This window comes from Melospiza melodia, chromosome 5 (assembly GCF_035770615.1).
Source record: "Melospiza melodia melodia isolate bMelMel2 chromosome 5, bMelMel2.pri, whole genome shotgun sequence".
NCBI lineage: Eukaryota > Metazoa > Chordata > Aves > Passeriformes > Passerellidae > Melospiza > Melospiza melodia.
This window is the reverse complement of record NC_086198.1, coordinates 3,349,269-3,372,735: the sequence shown is the minus strand read 5'-3', so window position 1 is coordinate 3,372,735 and position 23,467 is coordinate 3,349,269. Positions and strand designations below refer to the sequence as shown.

At 36.9% G+C, this 23,467-nt stretch overlaps 1 protein-coding gene across 40 annotated transcripts in view; it reads right to left on the bottom strand.

Moving 5' to 3' along the window:
• Positions 1–23,467, bottom strand: part of SORBS2 (sorbin and SH3 domain containing 2) — a 163,308-nt gene that overhangs the window by 25,146 nt on the left and 114,695 nt on the right. For 20 of the 40 annotated variants that reach the window (XM_063156026.1, XM_063156025.1, XM_063156023.1 and 17 more), the window contains 9 exons: positions 23,290–23,356; positions 22,440–22,484; positions 21,078–21,261; positions 17,933–18,047; positions 10,755–10,838; positions 8,611–8,667; positions 4,917–4,969; positions 4,082–4,269; positions 307–1,866 (listed from right to left, as the gene is read on the bottom strand). In XM_063156026.1, coding sequence (XP_063012096.1) covers positions 307–1,866; positions 4,082–4,269; positions 4,917–4,969; positions 8,611–8,667; positions 10,755–10,838; positions 17,933–18,047; positions 21,078–21,261; positions 22,440–22,484; positions 23,290–23,356 — 2,353 coding nt within the window. The remainder of the gene's footprint in view (positions 1–306; positions 1,867–4,081; positions 4,270–4,916; positions 4,970–8,610; positions 8,668–10,754; positions 10,839–17,932; positions 18,048–21,077; positions 21,262–22,439; positions 22,485–23,289; positions 23,357–23,467) is intronic. The other 20 variants (XM_063156033.1, XM_063156045.1, XM_063156041.1 and 17 more) reach the window with 6 other exon arrangements.

Below are 23,467 nucleotides of genomic sequence, written 5' to 3'. Positions count from 1 at the left end.
GTTTGACCAGCATCTTATGATGCATGAATTCACTGCTTAATAACATAATTATAATTTATAGAACTGATTTAGTTTCAATTAGTTGAAATGCACTGCTACTTCAGTTGGCCTGGTTACTGTATTTTGTGAATAGACAGCAAATTTATCTGTCCTCAACACCTAGGTGAAAATGATGTCCTTCACTAAGAATTTTGTGGGATGAAAGCTTCTTATAGACAGCACAAAGTGGAATGAGAAAGGGTGGGAAACACAGGGAGTAAGGTTGGATAAGTCAATCACAAGGATAGAGGAAGAAAGTAAATCCACCTTGGAAACACAGTGCACTATCATTGTTGTTAGTTGCATCCATGTCTGGAAAAGAGGCACTAAGAGGTAATCTTCCACAATCATTCTGGTACAGTGGACAATGGATAGCACCATCTTGAGGCAGTGGATGAAAAGGCTGGTGCGTGGGACTCTTTTTCAGAGCTTTAAGAGATGAATTCCTTTCTGGAATGTCTGGAAGCAGCTCAGTAATAAGTCTGTGTAATATACTGTTGTCGGGCAAGCTTCCCCGCCTTTTTTCAGCTTTGATTTGGTCACAGATGTCTTTAAGTGCAGAATCTAGTGCTTCAAACACAGATGACTTGCATTTTTTCTTTTCAGTTTGTTTTTTAGGAGCTGCACTTTTTTTCCTCCGGAAAGGCACTGGACTGACGAGGAATGCTATCTTAGACAGGCCGGATTCTGCTTCCTGTCTCCTTGGATCTTCAGTGGTTTCTTGCTTAGCCCTTTCATGTTTTAGCATGGTGGTGAAGCGGGTGTAGGATGCTGGGCATCGCCCTTTGCAGGAGCTGATGAGATGCCTGTGGTGGTGGTGATGGTGGTGGTGGTGATGGCCTGATCCATAAAAGCTTTCAGATGAAGTGAAGGAAAAGTGATCAAAGTCACTTTCACTACAAAAGGATGAACCCTCTATCTGGATAAAGTCACTGAGATCAGAAACCACTCCGTCTTGATCGCTGTCTGAAAAATCTATATGTGATCGTTGTGGCTCATCACTGGTCACTTCAATATGAATTGGCACCAGGGTTTTAGACTTGTAGCTCCGTTGTACCTGAGTGGGATGTCTGACTGGAGTTTCTTCTTCCAGCAGGGATTCGATAGAAAACCGCCTCTTTGGACACAAGCCATTTTTAGGAGGCTCTAATGTAACTGTTGACAACATGTCATCACCAAGGTTCGGCATAGATTTTGACTTCTGAATTAACTTTTCAAATTCAGATATTCTGGTTGGCACCATGTCTCTGGGCACCTCCTCAGTAGATGACTCTCTCCAGCCTTGAAGAATACCTTTGTGCTGTTCTTTTTCATATTGCAGTATTCTGGACTTGACAGAACAAATCACCTCAGAATTCATCAAGTCCTTGCGATTGATGCGGTGCATCTTTTTGTACATCTTCAGGAAACCTGGAGCGTCATGCGCGGATCTGTGACGAACTCTTGACCTACCGCTAGTACGGCCCTCAGCGTATGGGGAGTTCCAGTTCATTGAGCAAATTTCTTTGGAGTCCTCCTCACATAACAGGGAGCCCATGCTTTCAGCCTTGGCCTGTGCGTCGGGATAGCTATCGTGATCATCTGTCAGCAGGTCATCACAGCTACGAGATTTCCTCTTTGGAGAAGCAGCTTCCTCTGTGCTACTCCAGACTTCTGCATTTTGGCGAGTCATTTGCCAGCCATTCTTGTAGCTGGTTGCCCTTCTTGAATCATTTGGAACAGCTAAATGTTGTCTGTAAGTGCTACAGTAATCTAATTCATTTGAGGTGTTGTGGTTGTGCACTGAGTAACTTAAAAGGGATGGATATACTTTGCTAATATCCCCACCTTTATAATCCATAGAGCAGCATGGTAAAAAAAAGACATTGCCAGAAATTAAAAGATTCAGAAAGTTGGAATTAGTATCAGTAAGTATTAGAAAGACTAGAAAAAGAGATAGGAATTAGTGCATTTATCATCTTAGGTCAGTACATAGTTTGTTACAGACTAGGACTGCAGAGTTAATAATTATTTTCCAGCTCCTAAAATGCACTCATGATAATCTGAACAACAAAAAGAATTCCTCATTAATTATAGAGATGTTATCTCCTCTACAACCGCTGCCATCAAAGCAACATAAGAAACCAGGCATTAATTGGGGATTAATTGAGATTTTTAAGCAGGTCAACAGACAATAAAAGCTGCAAAGTATTTAAAGATGAAGCCACACAACAAATCTAGACCTCAGGGTAATACTGACTTTTCCAACGGAGCATTCTGAAAAAGTTGTTTATGATTTTTAACCTGCATAATGCCCAGAGTTCACAGCATCCACATATTCTAAGATAGTTAAAATAAAGATAAATCTTCCTATCAGATCAAATAGGAAATTTCTCCATGTTATTCACAGGTAGCCTACTCCTTCCCTGTGTGGCAGCACTGAAGGGAGCAGTGTTTTGTACAGCTTATGCAGGGCAGAAGAAGGCAGCTCAGGAAGTGTTATGCAAGTGTTAAAGAAGGTGTATCAGTTTACTGAGCCTAACCACAATATAGAAGTAAAAATAACCCTTAGACTGACTTCCATAACAAAAGCCTGATTTTTCAAGCTTTAAGACATATTTTTATGTGCATGGTAGATTTAAAAGACACTACAAGACAAATCTGGAACGGTGGTCTTTCATAATTGTACTGAGCTTTCAAAAATAGTCTCAAGTGGCAACATTCAGTTCAGGAAGATGCTTCAAACAGCTCAGTCAGCTTTCTAAAAATAATGGAATCTAGATCTGTCACTGAAACACTTTTCAAAATTCATGGTGATCAAACAGTTTATAATGTGCTCCTTTAACAAATTGGTTAATTTCAAGAAAAATTAAAATTTTACAGGGGTCATAATGCTGGGAGAGAATGGTGTCACCTTCTGAAACGTAATTGGCTGTGGAAGATATTTTTAATTGAAGGATTTTCAAACACAGGAAGTGTGGAAGTCATGCTAAGTGCTTGTTATTGGTGGCAGAGTCAAAGGCACATGCAGGCAAGTAGAATCTATTAACTTTTTACTGCCTGGCCTGGTAAGCCAAATGGATGAGTTATTCCACTTTTAAAATTACTGCTGTAACACTTCAATGTTTTAAATGTTTAAAATACATTTGCTTTTGAATCACCTCACTCTCAATGTTCCCCACTGCTTTTCTTAGACACTATCTGTTGCAGTTTGGATATTATATTCTTTTCACTGTGAATTTACTGTTACAAAAGTTTACTGAGCTACAAAACAGAGCAATTAAGAGAATAATAAAAATAATAATTCAAACAGATGGAGACATATTATATTCAGTATTATTCTATATATTACTTCTATTTTATGTTTTACTGGAAGCTTTTTTGTTTTCTAGAAAAACCCATCCAAATCTCCAAAAACCCAAATGAAGAACTGACTGTGTGATCTCTTTCCTGGAGAGATATGGAAAACAGTAATAGGATGGTGAGTTACTTGCCAAAAATAAGCTAATAAGATTGCATCAGCTCTACTAAATACTTCCAAGGATTTAAAAAATAAGAAATCAGACTATGGATGCGTTCTTGATTAAATCACATCCTGATAACAATGGATATTTTCTTGATTACATTAGGTCCTGATAACTGACAACTAAGACATCATCTATGGATTTAAAAGGTCTACTATAATGGACAGACATCTTTAATCTTATAGGTAATTTGTCTCAATTTACTTTCTCAATATAATAAAACTAGCTTTAAAATCACAATAATCTAGTAAGAGAGTAGTAGAGTTAATAAAAATAATAGTGTTTATGTATTGTGGTAGAATTCATAGTCTTCTTTTAGTCAATTCTCTTTTGTCAGAACAAGCAGTTGAAACTGGAAAATCCTTGTTACAAATCCAGCTTTCCAACTTAAAATTACACCTGTAAGAATAAAGAAGTCAGCCTTTCAGGAAAGGCTCAAAGCTGCTGCTTCACATCACCTCCCCTGAGGACACGCACCGAGCCGCAGCAGTACAGCACATCAGCAGCAGTGTTCTGCGAGCTAACGTGGCCTCTCTTACCTTTAGCTCGTGAAGGAGAAGGAGGAGATGAGCTAGTTAAAGGCTTCCTAAGGGTGGAACATGAGCCCTGTGTGTCTGCACGGCCCAGGTCGGGTCTGTTGGCGTTCTGGTCACTGTGTGCCCTCTGGTGACTCACAGCGGGCTCTGACTTCCTTCGCTTTCTGTAGTCACCCGCAGTACTTGCAGAGCTACACAAAAAAGCAGGATCAGCAGCAGTCTGACTCTGAGATCAGAATTCAGGAATTTAAGAAGTAAGGTCGTAATTATAATATTGGTTTATAGATGAAAAACACATAAAGGGAAGAAGCACTGGTCTCACATATCTTACAGCCTATTTCCCAGTGAAAAGATTAATTTGTTCTTAACCTGATTGTTTTAAAGCTGTACACAACATTACTATGCCATTTTCTTTGAAATAAATGCATCAAGGTATGTTAGACTATTTTTTGGAACTAGAGTTTAGGTGCAAAGATATGAAAAAGACAGAGACTGAGAACAGTCAAGGTATCATGCTTAGGGAAACAGCACTGAATACACTGCAGGCAGTAAGGGTAAAGAATAAATCACTGCTGCTGAGAGAGAAGCTCAGGGATGTTGGTGGAAAGACACGGAACACAGTGTGATTAATTTAAATGCAAACACTAAGTCCCTGTAAAACCAAAATAAAATCTACACATCAGTATCAAAATTAACACTCCAAGCATCTAATTTGCCAGTAGCTCACAAGATGAATGTTAAAATCTGACTCTTCACAAAATCTGCTGGTGTCAGGTCCCAAAGAAGACCCTCAGGCTGGATAATATGTGTCTGCTGAAGTATAGATAGTGCTTCTTACCTGGAGGGCCTGTCCAGGCCTCTGTCTGTTGAATAGTGATGATATAAGGAAGCCTGTGAAAACAAACACATGGATTGTTAGGTTTGTATTTGAAGAAAGGGTGACAATTTTTGTTTAACATATTTGATGACTCCTTGTTACTCTGTGGCAAATCCTATAACAACAGCCCATGGTAATTAACATCCTGAGCACTCCACCATAGACACAGCAACATTTTACGAGAATAAATTATGCAGCTTTTAAAAAGCATTGCTAGATTTCATTACCTATTCTACTTCAGTAATTTTTTTCCTTTAAAGCACTGTTACATAATGATCCCTAATTATGCTTTTCTATATACTTTTGAAAACCAGACATAGAACAGCTGAAACAAATCTTTAATGTAAAACCAGAAAAATCTGAAAATTATTCTTTTATGTACATGTGAGGTCTGCAAAGCTTCTCTTCATCCCTCAGTTACTCACCAAAATCCTACAATCAATAATAACCAGAAGCTTTTGTCAATCCCATGACGTTTGTGGTGCACAACTGGCCTCATATACCTTATAATCCTGGTAAGAACAGTTCTCATCACAGAAAATTAGTCATTGCTTATGGAGTTACAGATGCAGCTACTGGGACATGGAACTTCCATAATTATATTATTAATACAAAGTCAGCCTTAAATGACTACTGATTTTAAATCAACCATTGTAAGCCTTTAGTCAGAATTAAGTAATATTACAGTTCTGGTACCCAGGTATGAATCTAGAATGAACTGCTTGGTTTCTGGAGTATTTCTTCCTGGATACAAAGCAGTCAGGTTCAAGAACTGAACTTCTTTCAAGTTCCTGCCTTGTCACTTCAGCTTTCCATAACTCAATGGACTAGAAATAGAACTATCATACAGGTTTCTAAGGTGCAGGAAATATTTTTTCCCTTTATAGAGAGCCTTCTTGGCTTTTTCCTTGCATGGAAAAATCTTCGCCCCGAAGGACTGCTTAAGTAAGGGCACTCATGGGCTGTACAAGTTCTTTCTTTTGTTGGATTTTTTTCCCCAGTGATTTGATTTGCAAGTTCATGAACAGAACTTCACCCAGATCTGTTAACTGACACTTAGGTAGAGAAGTCACCAGTAATCTTTAGAATATTTGGGAACTGATTTTTTAGGACTATGGTGTTGGGAGAGCCACACAAACATGCCACAATATGAAATAAATGTTATCTAAAACTTGAGCTATTTTCACATAGTTCATATTTTCAAGTTTTTCTTTACACTCTCTGAAGGCTTATAAGTACTTTGTGACTAATGTCCCGTCACTCTCCAAATGCAATGATTTTAAGATACATATCAATACTATGAGGTCTATCTGCAATAAAACCATAGAAGGCAGGCACAGCGCTGCTCACACCCACAGCCAGTATTACCACAGGAAGCAAAGGCCTCAGGTCTGTGTACATCCCTGCACTACCCATAAAACACACATTCAGCCCGTCCTGGAAAACACCCCAGTCTCATTTCAAAACTGGCCACAGCCATCTTCCTCCTCTTGACCAGTCACTGCCACCGTCTGGAAGCAGTCAGGAAGGAAACTCGGGACCACAGGCGATCTCTCAGAAATGCTGCACAAGGTGGTGCAAACGCTGCAGATAAATTGTCATTGTGGATTCTTTTGTGCAGATGCCAACCACCTCCACTTGCTACCCCTGGCCACATCGGAGGGGACAGTGGCCACATGGCCCCGAGGCAGTGCTTGCCTCCCACCACCTGTAGTGGCTCCGTGCCTGCACAGACCATGATGTCACTCCCAAGGGTGGAGCAGATCCTCACTGTCTCCTGTGGAAGGCCATGGGATCACACAGTGGAAATCCCACCAGAGGGAACTTCCTTATCCACACCATTCCCCGGGCTATACACAGATGGCTGGAAGTGCCTATCATGCCAAAACTGACTGCTGGGTTACTGGCTTTCACTTTGCATCCTTTAAGATTCTTTTACCACCTTGAATGCAACTTGCCCTTTTATCCTTTATTTGATGCTGGCTTTGAAGTTTTTTCTCTACGACAGATCCTGTACTTTGCCCATTCTACAACACTAACTTTCACTACAGGCATATATTATTTTATAGATTATGAGGAGTTTATACCTTCTCTCCTTAGGAAGAGCTTCATTGATGTGACATATAGAGGAAAGGTGAAAGTAAATACTGTGTGTGGTTGATTTTTACTACTTGTTTTACTGTTTGCAGCTGTCCTATCAGCTCTTGGGTGTTTATTGACCCACTTTTAGATTGCCCAACTGAACACATCTCTCCCATCTCCAAAAATAATTAGCCATCTTCCATAATAGTCAACACTGCTCTATATGAATAAAGGCAACTTGAAAAAAGGAGATGACAACTCCAAATCTTTTTTGAATACTTTGATTTAGTTTTACTAAAAAAATGATATATATATTTAGAATTAACCCAGTATTTTAGCTCTTTTCATGCATCGAGGCTTTAATGCTGATTAAAAATGGAGCTAGGGAAAGTAGTCAAAAGTAAAAGGAAAATAACAAATAGGCTTGTTTGCATGATGGTTAATAATACTTTATCAAGTTATTTTGAATAGTCTCCTCCTCTGGAGAAGTATTAAGTTGCTGTCATTTTTTAACATGATTTAGCATATTTAAAGATTACTAAAATTTCAAAATTAAAGAGAGGACTTTGTAAATTAATCCAAGAGAAAACCAGTGATACTTAATAGCCATTTTACCCAGACCTACTGAACATGGGAATATTTCAAAGTCATGTTAGGGCTTTCAAATTGTCTTCCTTGATATATTGAAAACCAACAGGAATTAGAAAAGGCCTAGAAGCTTTTTCTTTCAGAGAACTGGGCCCAAATTTCAAAACTATGAGATTTTTCTAGATCTGTAGAGAGCTTAAAATCAAATGAGAGTAAATTGCAAACAATTAACAATTTAAGACCACAATTTGAGTTTAACTTTTGGACAAACTACAGAAGATGAGAGTGAATCACAAATACGGATGAAGTAAAGCCACCATATGAAGCAAAGTTGCCAGTAGAGGATTTGCTGACTTTTGCCCTAACGCTGTAAAAATGGGGAGGGAGTGGAGAAGGAATGAAAGCCTGAGTCTCTCCCACTCAGAGTAGGGCAATGTCAACCCACAACCTGATCTTGATTAATTTTATTTGGAGTACTGATAGCAATTGTCAATCCTGAGTTATAAATTACGAAAGTACTATTAATTGCTGTTTCACCTGATGACCAACCTCAGTCATAAATACTTAATTGGAGAAATGACAGCTTAGCCACAAAGGCTTTCACTTGACACACAGAATTTGCAGTCAGATATTTTAATAAAAAAATAAACTGAGCTGATGGATTAATTGTGCAATGCACTTGCCTAACTCTGAAAAGTGGGAATTTGTCAGAGTTAGAGACGTATGGAATGTTGTGTAATTCTGGGTGTTAATCTCTGAGAAGTTTTGGGTATAAGGACTCACAGTTCCTAGGATAATAAGATCAACATCCAAATGCACTAGTGATCTGGAAAGATATGAAGACAAGGATACAATGATTGTGAATTAGAAATGTTTCATAGCTATCAGAAGGTAACAACTAAATTTTAACAAACCAAGATATAAATGGTGAGCATTCCAACCCTTCTTCCCAAGAGAATCATCTGAAAAAGAACCATTGATTTACCTCATTGGAAACACCAGAAGAACTGTCTTGAACATAGTCCAAAAGCTTTTTAGGTGGCTGCATCATAAAAGCAGAAGTGTAGAGATGAAATGAAGGAGGATCAATGGCAGCAAGGAATGAAACATGTGGAAAAGGTGACACAGTTAGAAATTAAGTGTTGACAGCGTCAGATACAAAGAGTGACACACATGGGTAGAATGGAAGGATAAATGTGTTATTTTTAAAATATCTTAATAAAATGTTAGTAACTTTAGGTGGTAAAATTTACAACTGGAATGGTTGAATAAATACCAGCAAGTTTTAACACTGAAACAGAAAGGTCTAAACCATCGCAGTTATGCTCTGTTGGGGGAATTTCAATATATTTTATCTTAAATTTATTGTTATCAGTAAAATTTTGTTGAGATATGGTTAATCAGAAGAATTTATCTGTACTGTTTCTGCCCACCTAGAGGGAGAAATGATAATACCACTTGAATGGCAGATAAGGGAGATTAAAGTAATCCATGACAATGTGATAACTGCACAGACCACTGCACAAGAAATTAAACCCAGATATATTTACCTTTATTATTTTTTTAAATTTTCACGGGATATTCAATGAGTAATTTTTAAAATGCTATGATTAAAACATTAAGGTTTTTAAAGAGTGTATATCACTTGCTTTCTCTTCTGCTCTCCCTGAAGCAGCAGGGAGTTTTGATTTTGGCTTATGGCTAGCTAGAAAGGGACTAAGGTGCCTGGTTCCAGGGTGTCCTCCAAGGCCCTGTGTCTGTGCTCAGGCTCCTCATGTAGCTGGCATGTCACTAATTAAAATCCTGATAGGCCTCCAGAGAACTGTTGGCTGACAGGGAATGAGAAGAATGGGGATATTTTAAATCCTGATACTCTCAAGCGCATGTCTTTATACTTCCTGTCTGTGGCCTGTGGCTTCTGCTTTTTAAACTCAAAAAAATCTCTGGGAGGATCTTGGGGAGCTATGAGAATGCTTAAAAAGACTGAGGGAGTGCTTAGGTTTACTTCCCTCCTTTTTCTAAGGGGATTTTAACTTCTTTTAATTTTCTGCCTGTCTGGATATTGCCACTATCCTCTTAGGCACTCTTCTGGGATGAAGATACTTGCTATCCTTTTCCCTAAAGATGTTAGAGTGTACAGGAAAGACTTTGAGCTCTGTGGAGCCAGAGAGGGAGTGTGCAAAAGCAAGAGCAGGTGCATCTCCAACCCAGTTGTTAAGGCATTGTGCGGGGAGGAAGTGAAATCTAGTTTTCAGTCTTGCCTCAAGGACAGTGTTACTGTTTTACCATTGTAAAAAATATACAAGCAGCCTTAGGTGCTTAGATACAACTAAGCCTATGGTATTCGCAGAAGAACTGAAAGTGCTAAGAAAATTGAAGGTGAAAACTTGAGATATTTCTGATTTTTACGTGTTTTGGCCAGATGGAACCATTCAGGTTTATAATTTTAGACTTAAGCGCTGGCAGCAGGTCTAAACCAGCACCTGTTTGCAAAGCCCTTGTTTTGGGTAATGACTCTCTGTGAAAATTGGAGCAGAACTGAAGTCTGTCCATTCAAACAGGTGTCCAGCTTGAAAACAGAGCAAACCCATATCTCTGTGTTCAGGTAAAAAATACATATTCTGCATGTATACATATAAGACATGAAGAAAAGGAAAAAAATTCTCAGTAGTTCCTGCTGTAAGAAATTTGTTTCTGGCTTCATACATTTAAATTTAGATCTGGTCCTTTAAGTAAAAGATATGATCTGCAACTTAGCTTCCTTAATGCAAACTGTCATATTTTTCTGTCCTAGAAGATTGTTCAAAAATAATCCAGCCAAATGCAAAAAGTTGAGAGAAACCAGCAAACATCCCTGTTTATAGTGGAATTTGTCTTGTTATTAAATACTTACACACTAATATTTATCTAATACATACTCCTTATTAAAGCTATTACTAAAACTACTCTAGCAATTTAAGAGTCTACTTGAAAAAAATACTTATATTTATGGGACTTTACTGCCTCTCCTCAAAAAAACCCTTATAATAATTTTACTGGCTTATACTTGGCGAACTTGGTAATTTAAATTCCTCCTTCTAAAAAGATATTTTCCTAAAGTGGAAATATCAATATTCTATCCTCACTTACCGGACGTCCAAACTCCAGCTCTGAAAAGAATTTATACCAGGGTTCGTTTTCTAAATCTATGTCATCTGGGGTTATGCGATCAGTCTGGAGCAGTTGTGAAGGAAAAGGGAAGGAAAAGGCACACACTGAGCAAAGTGCTAGAAATGCTATGTCACTTTAACAACAAACACACAGACATAGAACAAATATGGGGAAAGAAATGGAATAAAATCAAAGAATGAAGATGGTATTTAAGATAGAGGATATTCGTGTTCAAGAGCTGTCATTCACTGGTAGCTTTAATACTTTTCTTTTTGTTGATGTTCTTCCAAGGACTGGAAGATGTTAAACATTTTAAAATTACACTCTTAAAGCTAAGAGGGCTCTTTGACCTTTTCTTTAACATCACTGCATTAGTTAATTACATTTAATGCTGCTAAAGATTCCTTGTTAGGAAGATGGTTTAAATGATTGTCTTCTCCAGCATAGGCAGGAAATTGCCCATCAGATCAGCAATAAAGACACAACTTTATCTGTATTGCTTTTGGTCATTCTTTGTCTTCTCACAAAGCATGTTAATTCTGAATCTTGATGTCTTGAAGCAAGCACTGAGCAGAGATAAGGAATATGCATCATGCAAGCATCACTACGTTAAAAAGCCACTTCAACCTATGAAAAGGAACTGATATATTTTAAATCCTATGGTCAAAAGATAAGGAACAAAAAAATTATGCATTCCATTAATATTTGTTTCAGCAGTACTGTGAAATGCTTTATCTTGCATAGCCTCGTTGACATAATGAAGCCTTTTTTTCGACAGTGGAATACATTGTTTTCATCTGAAAATTCTCACAACCAAGGGATAAAGCAATTGAAGATAGTATTAAGGAAATTCTTCAGTGAACAGAAGAATAATTGACAGATTTATTCAAGCAGCATGAAAACATGACGGTGCAAAACAGTGCAGCTCTCAATGGGATATCTAATCAACTGTAAACTTGGCTGCATTAATTACTTTCTAAATAGCTTCAGTTTCTTTGTAGCATCTGATGTAGGCTTTCATGCAGCACAGAATTACAGTGAACTGTTGGCTTAAATGTTTCTGAAACAGAGAAATCCTCTTGTTAAAGACATTTCTGAATTTAAAATTTGCTTCTCCATAACTGTAATTATCAGAACCTAGACACTAATTATGGTGTGCCCTAGAAAGCAATCATCAAAGAAGACAGGGCCCTGCATAAAGAATGACACTGGTGATCAAGTATGTCACACTTTTTCCTCAAGCTGAACTGTCTCCAGTAGACTGGAGCAATCACACAGAGCTATTTCTGTTTTCTGCAAAAGATAACACTGTGCTTTTGACCATTTCAGGTAATAAACATCTTACAGCACTTTTCCTGCTGCTTTTGGTGTTACTGGGACAGCCTGCCAGCTCTGCTCTATTGAAAGGTCAACAATCCTTCAGAACTACCTTGGTGCTCGAGTATCTGTGAGCTGTTCATGCAATACCTGGACCCCAGTTGTTGTTTTATACACTTCTCTTCACAATGCCCTTTCAAGTAAGGGAAGTAGGATTCCTGGGAATGCAGAGGGAAGTAAATGTCACTGATGAAAAACCTGCTGTGCTCCACAGAAGGGTTAGGAAATGAAGGTCCTCTGGAGTTTTGCCCTTATATTTCCACCATCCACAGCTGTACCTCAGCAGTACAGCTTGAACTCAACTGTAGACACCCAAGTCTTTCGTAGAGAAACACTACTGAAATTAGCTTCATGAACTGACTACTAAAATGTATGAATTTAATAGAGAATAGGACTAATTTAAGAAAAAAAACCACAGGATTCTGTTCTACAGAGATAAGAAGGCATGAGGGCAAAAAATGACAGATGCAAAATGCAGAAGACAGCTTTGCTGTATATCAACTTGATATACAGGAATTACAGGAAATGTTTGCCATATTTAGAGATTTTTTTGCTTATCTTAAAAAAAAAATCCACAAATTGCAGACATTACTAAACAATTATTTTCCATCCTTTCTCCAAACTCAGTCATTGTATGTTGAAATACTGCATGTTTTTACCTTTGAATTCTATAAAAAAATTAATTTTCAGAAAAATGCCGATATCAACAGATGGGCGTATTTACACAAAACAAACAAACAAACAAATAAATAATTTAAAATGTATATAGGGTTGGAATTGTGGAGTTTTTGGTCCTAGAAGTCCTGGCACTGACATTACTCTGTGAGTCTCAAGGTGCCCTGAAGAGCAGCAGCCCCACCCCTACCCAGTGATGGAACCATGTCCCTCCTTGCAGGGAGGCAGAACACAGACAGATCGACTGGGCTCCCCTAAACCAGCCAAGGAGATGAAAATGAGAATGGGAGTTGCCTCCCTTTTCAACTTCAAACACTCCTGCAATTAGCTGTAAGTTTGAAAACCCTTGTGTTTCAGCTGGTAAAGAAGAAGCTAGAAATCATGTATTTTATCTAGTTTCTAAGTTTTAATTTCTTCTTGGGTAGCAAATAAAATGAGGCTGTTCAGAAGTATGTAAGGCTAACTCCATGCAGCCAAGTCCACTTTAATTTACAGCTTCAACCGCAGAGGGCAGCAAACAAAAAGAAACTGAGCACTGAAGTCTGCAAATTCCCTGCTGCTGGCAGTTCTGGAGACGACTGCAATCCCTGTTCTACCAAGATCAATACAGAGGCAATTGATTTTGTTGGGCTTTTGGGTTCAGTTGTGCTGACAGAGCTTTTTCTATTATCTCCCTTTCTAAGAGACTTAAAATTAATTAATCATTTTGACTTAGAAGCTGCACTTGGCTTAGTCTCACAAAGCATCTCCCAAACTACTGGAATAGAAAGTAAAAGCAATAAAGGGAAATCCCTTTTTATGATTTGCTAGTCAAATAATATTCTTACAATCTATCCTTCATCTAGCAATTTAGTAATATTTTGATTATTCATTGAAAATATACTACTGAAGACCCCTAAGTAACTTCATTCCTTTTGCCTTTTGCACCAGATGGTCATCACAACACTGAATCAGCATTCTCAAGTATAGAACATGGACAATGAACAAAATTACATCTGTAGTACTACATGTAGCTTTGCCTGTTCTTAGTTTGCTACACAGATAGACATCCACAGGTAATAATCAAAACTGCATTTAAACTCATGAGTTAAATGGCTCTTTGGTGTAGATCAGTATTTTGCATTTGCAAGTTCAGACACCAAGCTGAAGCCTGTCTGAAACAGAGGGCTGAGATGCCTGTTGTAAATTTGGCTTTGGCACTTTAATATCTCTAAAGAATTTTCTTTCACTTTTTTTTTTTTCCCTTTTGGACTAGTTTTAAATAGCTGTGGTAACTCCAAGTCTAATACCAGATGGACTTAGTCTATTTCTTTATGAGCAGAAATATTTTATAATGCCACATTAAGCATACCAAGCAGAATATTCAGATAACCAGACTGAGATGTCAAAAGCAACCAAATATGCATGCTCTAAAGGAAATTTCCAATTTTTCTCTACACTAAAAACCAAACCAAACAAAAAACAACAGATGTACATCATGGAGCAAGCCCTGTCTATTTCTGGTATTTGACAAAACAGTAATTTAGAAAAATTGATTCTAATAATGAATTCTTCTTGCATATAAACTCAGTAGAAAATTTGTTTGTTGAACAGAGATTAAAAAATCTAGAACTAAAATTTAACCTAACAGTTTTATTTGAATAGCACATGTATACTTTTCAGCTTTGAGTAAAATAACTAATGAAAATAGAGGCATTGCATATATGAGTTTTATGAGGTTTTTTTTACATCAACACTGAGATTTTTCCTTACGTACTCTACTGCAGAAATAGATATATGTACATGTATGGAGGAATTGCTTCTCATATATACAAGGCAGAAACTAGTAAAAAAAATTAATTAACACATGAGTAAGATTAAGTTGTTACATTGCCATTTACTTATTAATGGAAAGTAAATGTTCATTTTAGGAAACAAGTCCATTGTTTGGATGATATTGGAGAAAAAGAGGAATATTTAGCTGAATTGCAGAACACTGGAGATAGAAACACACATCAAAACAACTTTTGTACCACCCTATCAGTGGCTTCTTGAAATAGGAAAAAAGGAGCTGTATCATGATGTCTGGTAAGACTCTTTAATGCCTTAATATCACAAACTTTTACTGCAATCTCAAAGTACTCATCCCAAATCTCTCCTTTATGCTGATGTTTTATACTCTTACAAATTCAAATTATGGAAGAAACCACACTAATTTCCTGTTTCATGGAAGAGGATACTACACAATACAACTGCACTCATCCTTCTGCATCTATAACAATTACTGATCCCTAACCAATCTATCCATTTCATGTTTCTTACTAGGTCAATGTTTTATTTTATTATTTCTCACATTGTTTTGATTAATGCAGATTTTCTTTTCATCATTGAGGATCTGCTGCATAGTATTTCCCACTAAATGTTAGCTTCACACTGAATCTCAATTTCTTTTATTCTTGCTGTGTTCTCATCTCCCCATTAATCAGAACTAAATTCCAATCTGCTACCTACACCAATAAAGGGAATGCTAATCTCTCAAGTCTGACTTGTCAGACTTGACAGATTATGATACAAGGATGCTGTAAATATTTTATATTTTTAACAGATTACTTTGCCACCAAAACTACAATCTTGTAGACATGGAAATTATTTAATTAAAAAAATTGGAGATTTGAAGTGTTAGAAAAACTCCCTTTGATTTCTTTGATTTATACAAAATGAATAAAGTATGACTTTCTAGTTCAGACACTATAAATGTCTGTCTTTTGCAATATTTACCACATTTTATATTTTTTATATAATTATATTTTTATATAATTTTATATTCCACATTTTTATTACTACTTTCCTTCAGTATCATCAAAAAATTTTCAGACACTAGAAATCAAATCTTTTGAGATTATTAAGATGAAAGATTTAATTCATGCAGTACTGACACATTTGAGAATTTGGAGTTTTCATCTGAATTTGGAACCAATGCAAAATTTTCAGAGGTCAGCTTTTCCTACACACAATGAAAAGCGCTTTTGACGTGCTTTGCTGATCATCCTTTAAGAAGTTAAGTTTTACTTTCTATATCCCATTCAGTCAATACAAGGAGAGCAAATACTTCAGTGAAAACAATTAATTTTCTGTTAGTAACATGGTTCAAAGGAAGTATCTTAATTATATACAGCTAAATAGCATCTTCATCAACAGTAGACATTCCAGATTGATGAAACTGTGATAGCTCCCTAATTTTTTCAACTATGTTACACTAGTGTCAGCAAAACTTTAATCTCATAATAATTTCCAATTTTTTACAGCTCTGAATCCTACATAAACAAAAAAAATCTCTCAATTCTGTACATGAATGTACTTTCCTCAGCTTTAAAAATTTCTTATACAATGAGATGGTTCCTTGTATGTACATCAGCTAAGCCTAAACTTTTAGTCTAAGCTTCAAGATGGCAAAGTATGACCTTACCCTTGATGGATATTGCTTAGTAAGTAACATGACTACAACATGACTAAAGCTTTTCTGCATGAAAATATCTTAATGACCAAAGCTCAAAATTCATCTCTTGGTTCAGATTAGCAAAAGTAAAATGCATAAGCAAGTGGAAAAAAAGATCCAAGAACAGTCAGCAAACCTAATTTTCTTATTATTTCATTAGTTTGCTAGAATTGAAAAAATATAGCTCTGAAAATATTCATCAGCACTGCAATGATTATATGAATTATTTTTGTTCACATTACATTAGCAAAAAATATAATTTATTAGAAAAGTGAGGCCATTATTGGAATACGCTGAAATCAGTGTAATTTTCTTATTTTTAACTTGAACCTGCTATTACACTTTGGCATTGGGAAAACTGGAAAATTACCTCAGTGTTTATAATGCAGTCATGGCACTCAAAAAGTGCTCAGGACAAATGACACTACCATTTAGATAAAATTATTTGTTAAGTTCATCTGCACTCAGATACTAATTATATTTATTCATTACCAGTTCCTACACAAATGCAAATTTCCTCTTTGGAAAACACATTAATTCTGCAAGAACTCAATTTCACAGAAAATGAGCTTTGTGTTTTCTAGCTAACAAAAAATAGATTCCTGCAAAGACCAGAAAAACAAAGGAAAAGGTGCTTGGTTCAGGTGTTTCACGCTGTTGATATACTGCATATTCTGAAATTCAGCCATTTCCTTAATTTGCTTTAAATTGGCAAAATCAATTCCGTGAACAAGCATGTAATACAGAAGCAAATAACAATCCAGTACTCATTTCATAAACCTCTTCCTTAAAACTGGACTCCCTCAAACATTTCAACCTCAAAGTAAAAGACCAAGAAAAAAAAAATATCACCATTGATACATAACAGCTTTTCTAAAATAAGAAAATGTTAAGATAGCACAAAGTTAAATAAGAAGAGCTGGGTGAATGTGCCTTTCAGCAAATGAAAACTTCTGTTAATTGTCCTTTTTCAAGCATTAAGCATAGCTTTATTCCACAATTGCTATAATTATTCAGAAAGCAGGAATAAAGACTTCTAATTACATGTTAATGTATACTCATCATAATGTACATTCACTCAAATCACAGAGCATTTGAGGCTGGAAAGGACCCCCAGAGGTCATCTAGCCCAACCTCCTGCTAAAGGTAGGTATAATCATATCAGGTTGCTCAGGGCTGTGTTCAGGTAAGTCCTGTCTGGGCAACCTTGGCCAGTATTTGACCAAAATCTCCTTAGATATACAATTCAGCACATCCTGAAAATGCAAATATCTTCTTTTTATGCATTAATTATTCAGATATCATATGTGCTGTTAACACTACTGAAAATAAGTGCTGTAGATGCACACCAATTAGAAAAAAGCAGTTTCCATCTGTTTTGTCTATCATCCATGAGGTTTGCACAGTGGTGATTCCTTGGAAACACCAGAAGATGTAAGTTAAGCAAATAAGCCAAACCAAATTTTTCAATACAACCGTCAGATAAGAACAAAGACAAATTGCTGCAAAATTGTATTTGAGAAAGAATCTTCACTATTCTTCCAAACAGCAATTATTAATACTAAGTAATAAAAAGATAGGCTCTTACCAAATCTCTTACTGTACCACCCATTTCATTTGTGTGTCTTACCGGTCGTTCGTGCTCAAGGATCGATGACTTCCCCGGCTCATACTCAAAAATACTTCTTGGTTCAGAACGGAACTTGCGAGTATCTACCTTTCTGTCAGGAGGGTCCCAGTCATTCCTGAACAACAAACGCAGGTAACTGAGCTAATTTGCTGTCACCACCTTGTGATTTACAGCCCTGTGCAACGGAAACCTGCAAAGCCAGATGATGTTCACAACAGCTCTTATTTCCAGGTCTCAGCTGTGGAACACAGAGCCTGGCATTGCAGTGTTTTACTGCAACATTTTAACCTGTTTACAGCAGGTATGCTCAGTACAGCAGGAAGAATACTAGAGATGTCCAGCCTGTGATCACTCATATTTTTCTTTTAACTAGTAAACCAGTTTAAAAACGACCCTTGCATACCACGTCAAAAAAAGATGCAAACCATTGCAAATAACTATACATGTTTTGTGCACTATACTAATATAGACATGTGGTAGATATTTTTGTCATCACTTAATATGATGATAAGGCCATATTGAAAAAGCTATATAATTTTCTGAGGCCAAAAATGAGGAATTATTTTAAAAGATCGCGTGATGATCATTATCCTGATCATTGCAGAATTGCTTCTGAATATCCTTGTAAGCAGCATATTGTTTCTCTGTATTGAATAGATAAACAAGAAGAAGAATTTGGCAGTTGAATTTGGAATAGAAATGTAGCCATTTTCTCTATAATTACAAATCTGCTTTCAACTTAATAATGCTATGCAAAGAATAAAAGGTAACCCATGCTACCATATTTTTTCAGTCATTTATGTCATATTACTAGGTACATGTACATTTTGGGGGAATACTTAGCTACTTACAGTGGGAGCTACCTTTGCTTGGCAGTTCTTGTAGTACCTACCTCCATTCTACTTGCAAACCTGTAGCTCACACATATTTTTATTTAACTCTGTGTAAAATGACCCACTAGTAACTCAAAGGTTGGAAGAAAGGGGAGGGGAAATACTACCAGCTATTGTCTGTATTTGATAAGAAAGAGCACACACTGATTAAATTTTATCAGTTCTATTGGTTTTTCTGGTGTGACTTGGTTTGATGTGACCTGACATAATAATGCACGTGTCATGTGCCTTAAAAAGATCTATGGGGTAGCTTTTGGTTATAATATGCTTGCAAGTGCATTTCAGGAACACAGACATCTCTATTTATAAAATGCCCTACATTTAAAGGGAAGTAGTTCTACATGGTTTATTGTTTATTTTCACTAAGGAAAAAATTCTTTTCAGAGCAGAAAATGTTACATTTTTTGAGAATGAACAGGAAAATGGAAATATTCGGATGAAGTTGCATTGTACTGAAAGCCACTAAAGAAAAAAGGATGCTACTGAAATTCTGATTCACACTCAGTTCAACTAATTTACAGTTTTCAGCCTTTAATCCTGTATGGGCTATATTTTGAGCTCAACTGCTAATGCAAACCATATCTTGCCTTGCAGCTATAAAACATGTGATATATGTGGACCTAAGCCTCTTAGGTGAGATTTTAAATACTCTGGTTTCTAGGCAATTAAAAAAAGAATCTCCCAATGGCAGGAAAAGATTGATGCACTGTAGCTTTCAGCAGTGGGCATAGCATAGCTAACGTGTTTGGCATCCCTTGGCCTGGAGAACACAGATTTCCACTGCCTGTTGTACCATGCAGGAGATTAAAAGGGGAGGTTAAATAGCCAAAATCAGTACTCAGCAGCTGTTTCCAAGCTTGACAAGGTGCACTGCAACAGGCCTCAGTTTCTGTGACCGAGGCATTTGGCCTAGCACGGGACAACAACTCACACAACTTCAGAGATCAAAGCTAAACAGTTCCACATTTTGGGGTCCTGCTAAAAAAATCTGCACTTCTGTATGACCTGCTAACAAAATTCAAGCCTCATGGCCTCTGTGAGGCAGCCCAACTCTAACCTTTAGCATTTCCTCTTGACAACCTGCCCTTGGCAACAGGGAAGCCAAAATCAGCAACCATCAAGCAATCTCATCTTCCTCTCCAGTATGTGTATCTACTGATTTACACTTTGGATTGCCATGACCTAGAAATTTTTGAAAAAGCCATAGGTTTTTAGACACTTAGTATGCTTTTTCCTCATAATATTTTATTCAAATTGCTAATTAATCAAACCTGTTTAATATAAGTACATTTCTTCATATAAATATGTTTACAATATCCAAGGTGACAGAAATGGTCAAATTCTCTTTTGTTGCTTGAGTGTAACCAAGAGAGGGGAGCTTGTAGGCACAGATGAAAGGAAAAATATTACCCTTTTAATATATAATATATACATAGACACACATATAGATTTATAATAGCATAATATTATGTTAACAGGTAGTATTAATAATATAATACTACAGAAGAAGATTTTTTTTCTTGAGCTAGGACCTACAGATATGCTTAAGTCAATGGAATTTGTGTGCAGGTCTCTTGCAAGTACTTACCCTTTTATCAAAAGGGTAAGTACTTCTTTCCTGAGTTATTTATTATTAACTTTTTCCAGACTGAACTCTAACCAGTGGGACTTGGTTTTGTGCAGAGAATTTGGGTAGAGAACTATAAGATATCCAAAATGCCTCTTTAATCTGCAAACACTGCCTTGGTCTACCAAAATGGAGACTGAAAAAATGGGGGTATAAAGCACTTCTGAACTCTGGGGAAATGTGGGTTGACTTCTATGCTCTTGTACAGCTTTGCTCTCCCTTGACTTTTGAATTACATCATCTTTTTGATGCTTTCTCTTTGGTGCTGGATACAATAAATGGCCTTTCCTACTCAGAGACTAACTATTGAAGACAGCTCCTAGAGCACGGACTGTTCTGAAACACAGCAAGCAGGACAATACCACTAATGAGAACAAAAATCCTTAATGATGCTCATGGGTGCATCGTGAATAAGAAAAAACAATTCTTTAGCACACTGAAGAAATGACAGCACCATGCATGATGCCCAGACTCCTGGCAAAGGTCACCCCTCATCACCTGACTGGCCCTTGAATAAAGCCCTTGAAGGCACATTATTCTAAAGCTGCTGTTCTATCCCTTGTTATATTCTGCAATTGGAGTACTGTGCTTAGCAAGAAGGCCTTTTGAAAATGCACAAACTTACTTTTCTGGTGTAGAGCGTTGCCTCATACGGTGTGGTGGAATTGGGGGCGGCACGTGGGGCGGCAGAGGGGATGAGACCTTAAAGGCATCGGAGCCACTGTCAGAAGCACTTTTGGACAGGGGTCTGTATGTCTGTGTCTTTGCAGCTGGGTGTGCCTGAGCAGAGAAGGATGGACTGTAGCTACCTAATATAAAACAAAACCAGAAACAGTCATAACATAAGATTTAGTCTTAAAAAAGCACAGCATGGACTGCTACAAGAACCCACAGTAACTCCATAAAATGGCAAGATTACAAAAACGTGTAAATGAGTTTTAAAAGTACATTGCTGTGTATTGTGCAGCTCATTAGAGACCTTCTTATATATTTTTACACAAAATTGCAAACACATAGGTAAAGTGCACTGCAGTTAAAATAAATTAATTTGATGGATAAGTTAATGGGTATATACATCCATCACATCTGTTAATGACAGCCTGTAATTAATCTCCAGGCTCATCCTGTTGCTCAGTTGTTCCATGTTCAGAAGATAGAGAAGAGGCAGGAAACACACCTTTTTTGATTGTTTTAATAACTATTTGATTTGTGATGATGAGGCAATAGCGTATCTTGAGGATGATCACAAGAGTACAAAGAGATGTCAAACCACTGACCCACAACAAGTCATCTGAACAGCACAGAAAAAGGCATTATTCAAAGCATGTTTAATGCTACAAAAACTGAAATGAAAAAAATTTGAATGGCTGTTTTGCAGAAGGCACTATAGCCTTTTTGCACACAGTCTATTCATGCTTTCATTTTTGCTTGTTTTGGAAATAATTTTACCATATGGGTATAATCTTCTTAAGACACAATGATTATATATCTTAGATGAATATGTCTTTTCTTGTGGCTAAATAACATCAACATGAATGCTTATAACAAAAATGGAGATGTTTGTAAAAAAAATCAGTTTTATTAGGCACTCTCGCTGCATATTTTTAAAGTGTATTCAGTACATGATTTTTGTCTTTCCATGTTAGTAATTAGTATTTTCATTTTCACACAGTAGTTCCCTTTCCATTTCTATCAAGGAAAGGCTGCGTTACTAACAATCACTAGTGAAAATATATGCAATGTAATCAAGAAACCACGGGGTATCCCTCTACAGCAAGAGGTCCACAGCTGCAATTAATTTCTGTAGTAAGAATGAAATGAAAATTAAACTTGTTTCATGTGGGGGAAAAAGGCATGAACAACTGAGATCAAACGAGACACTAGGAAGTGTGTCTACAAGCATTGCAAAAGCGAGCGTGAAGAGTTAACTACACCATCACTTGCTGACATTAACAAAGCGTCGTTTTGAACACGGAGTGATTCCTACCAGTATTGTATGCATATGCAGTATTATACAAGTCTGTGTCGTCATCTACAAAAAGAAATACATACGTTACAGTAGTGCCATACATGCCAGTTCATCACAGAAACTGAGCTTTGTCTTTGCAAATACAAATAAAAGATTGGTAAGCAATCAAGCACTGTATTTCTTTTCCTTGTCTCATAGGTGATTTTGGAAGACTATGTCTTCCCACTATATTTAGGCTGTTTTTACCATCTTATTGAGTTTTATCTTCTGATCATGTCAATCATATTGCATACTTACTAAGTTAGCACCAAACTGCAAATTACTGTCTGTTCTCTTCCCCTTCCCGAGCTTGATTCCTTCCTTTTGTCAGCTTTCCTCTGCTACAGACTGTTAAGCTGTTGTTCCTATCACAAAAGGCAATCCTAAATATCTTCTATGTGACTAGTGTTCAAGTTAGAGCCTGTAAGCCAACATTCTCCTGCCTACATTTCTTATTCTCCCACTAACATTCTGTGTGGCCATACTGAATGTTAGCTCTACCTCAGATGAATAGTGTCTCCTTCCTTCTGGAGGCATAATGAGCATAATTGCCATTTACACAGTTTCCTGACATCCTTGGAGCAAATCATAAAGGACATTAAAGCCAGCAATGCCACCAAAGCTCAGTTTCACCAAAACCAAGTAATATATTCTATGACAACAATTAAATTCAGGCACAAAATTTTTCCTTAAACCAGCCTGTTTACTAGCCCACGCTGTTCTAACACTGGAGTTCTCCAAAAGCAAGGCAGATGGTAGGAGATTTACAGAAGAAAATTTCTCATCCCTCAAACTGGACATGAGGAGACAAAGACCAGAACATACTCACCAGGCTTATGAACCATATGGATTTGCTTGAACATTGTCTTGTACCAATCCTTTGGCCTGTCAACTGTCTGAAAAAAATACAGTTTTAACAATTACAACAAAATAAAAATACCCATGTGTGCAGATCGGATCAGACATTTAATGTTATTCTGGAAAGAAATATTATATGTTATTCCCTA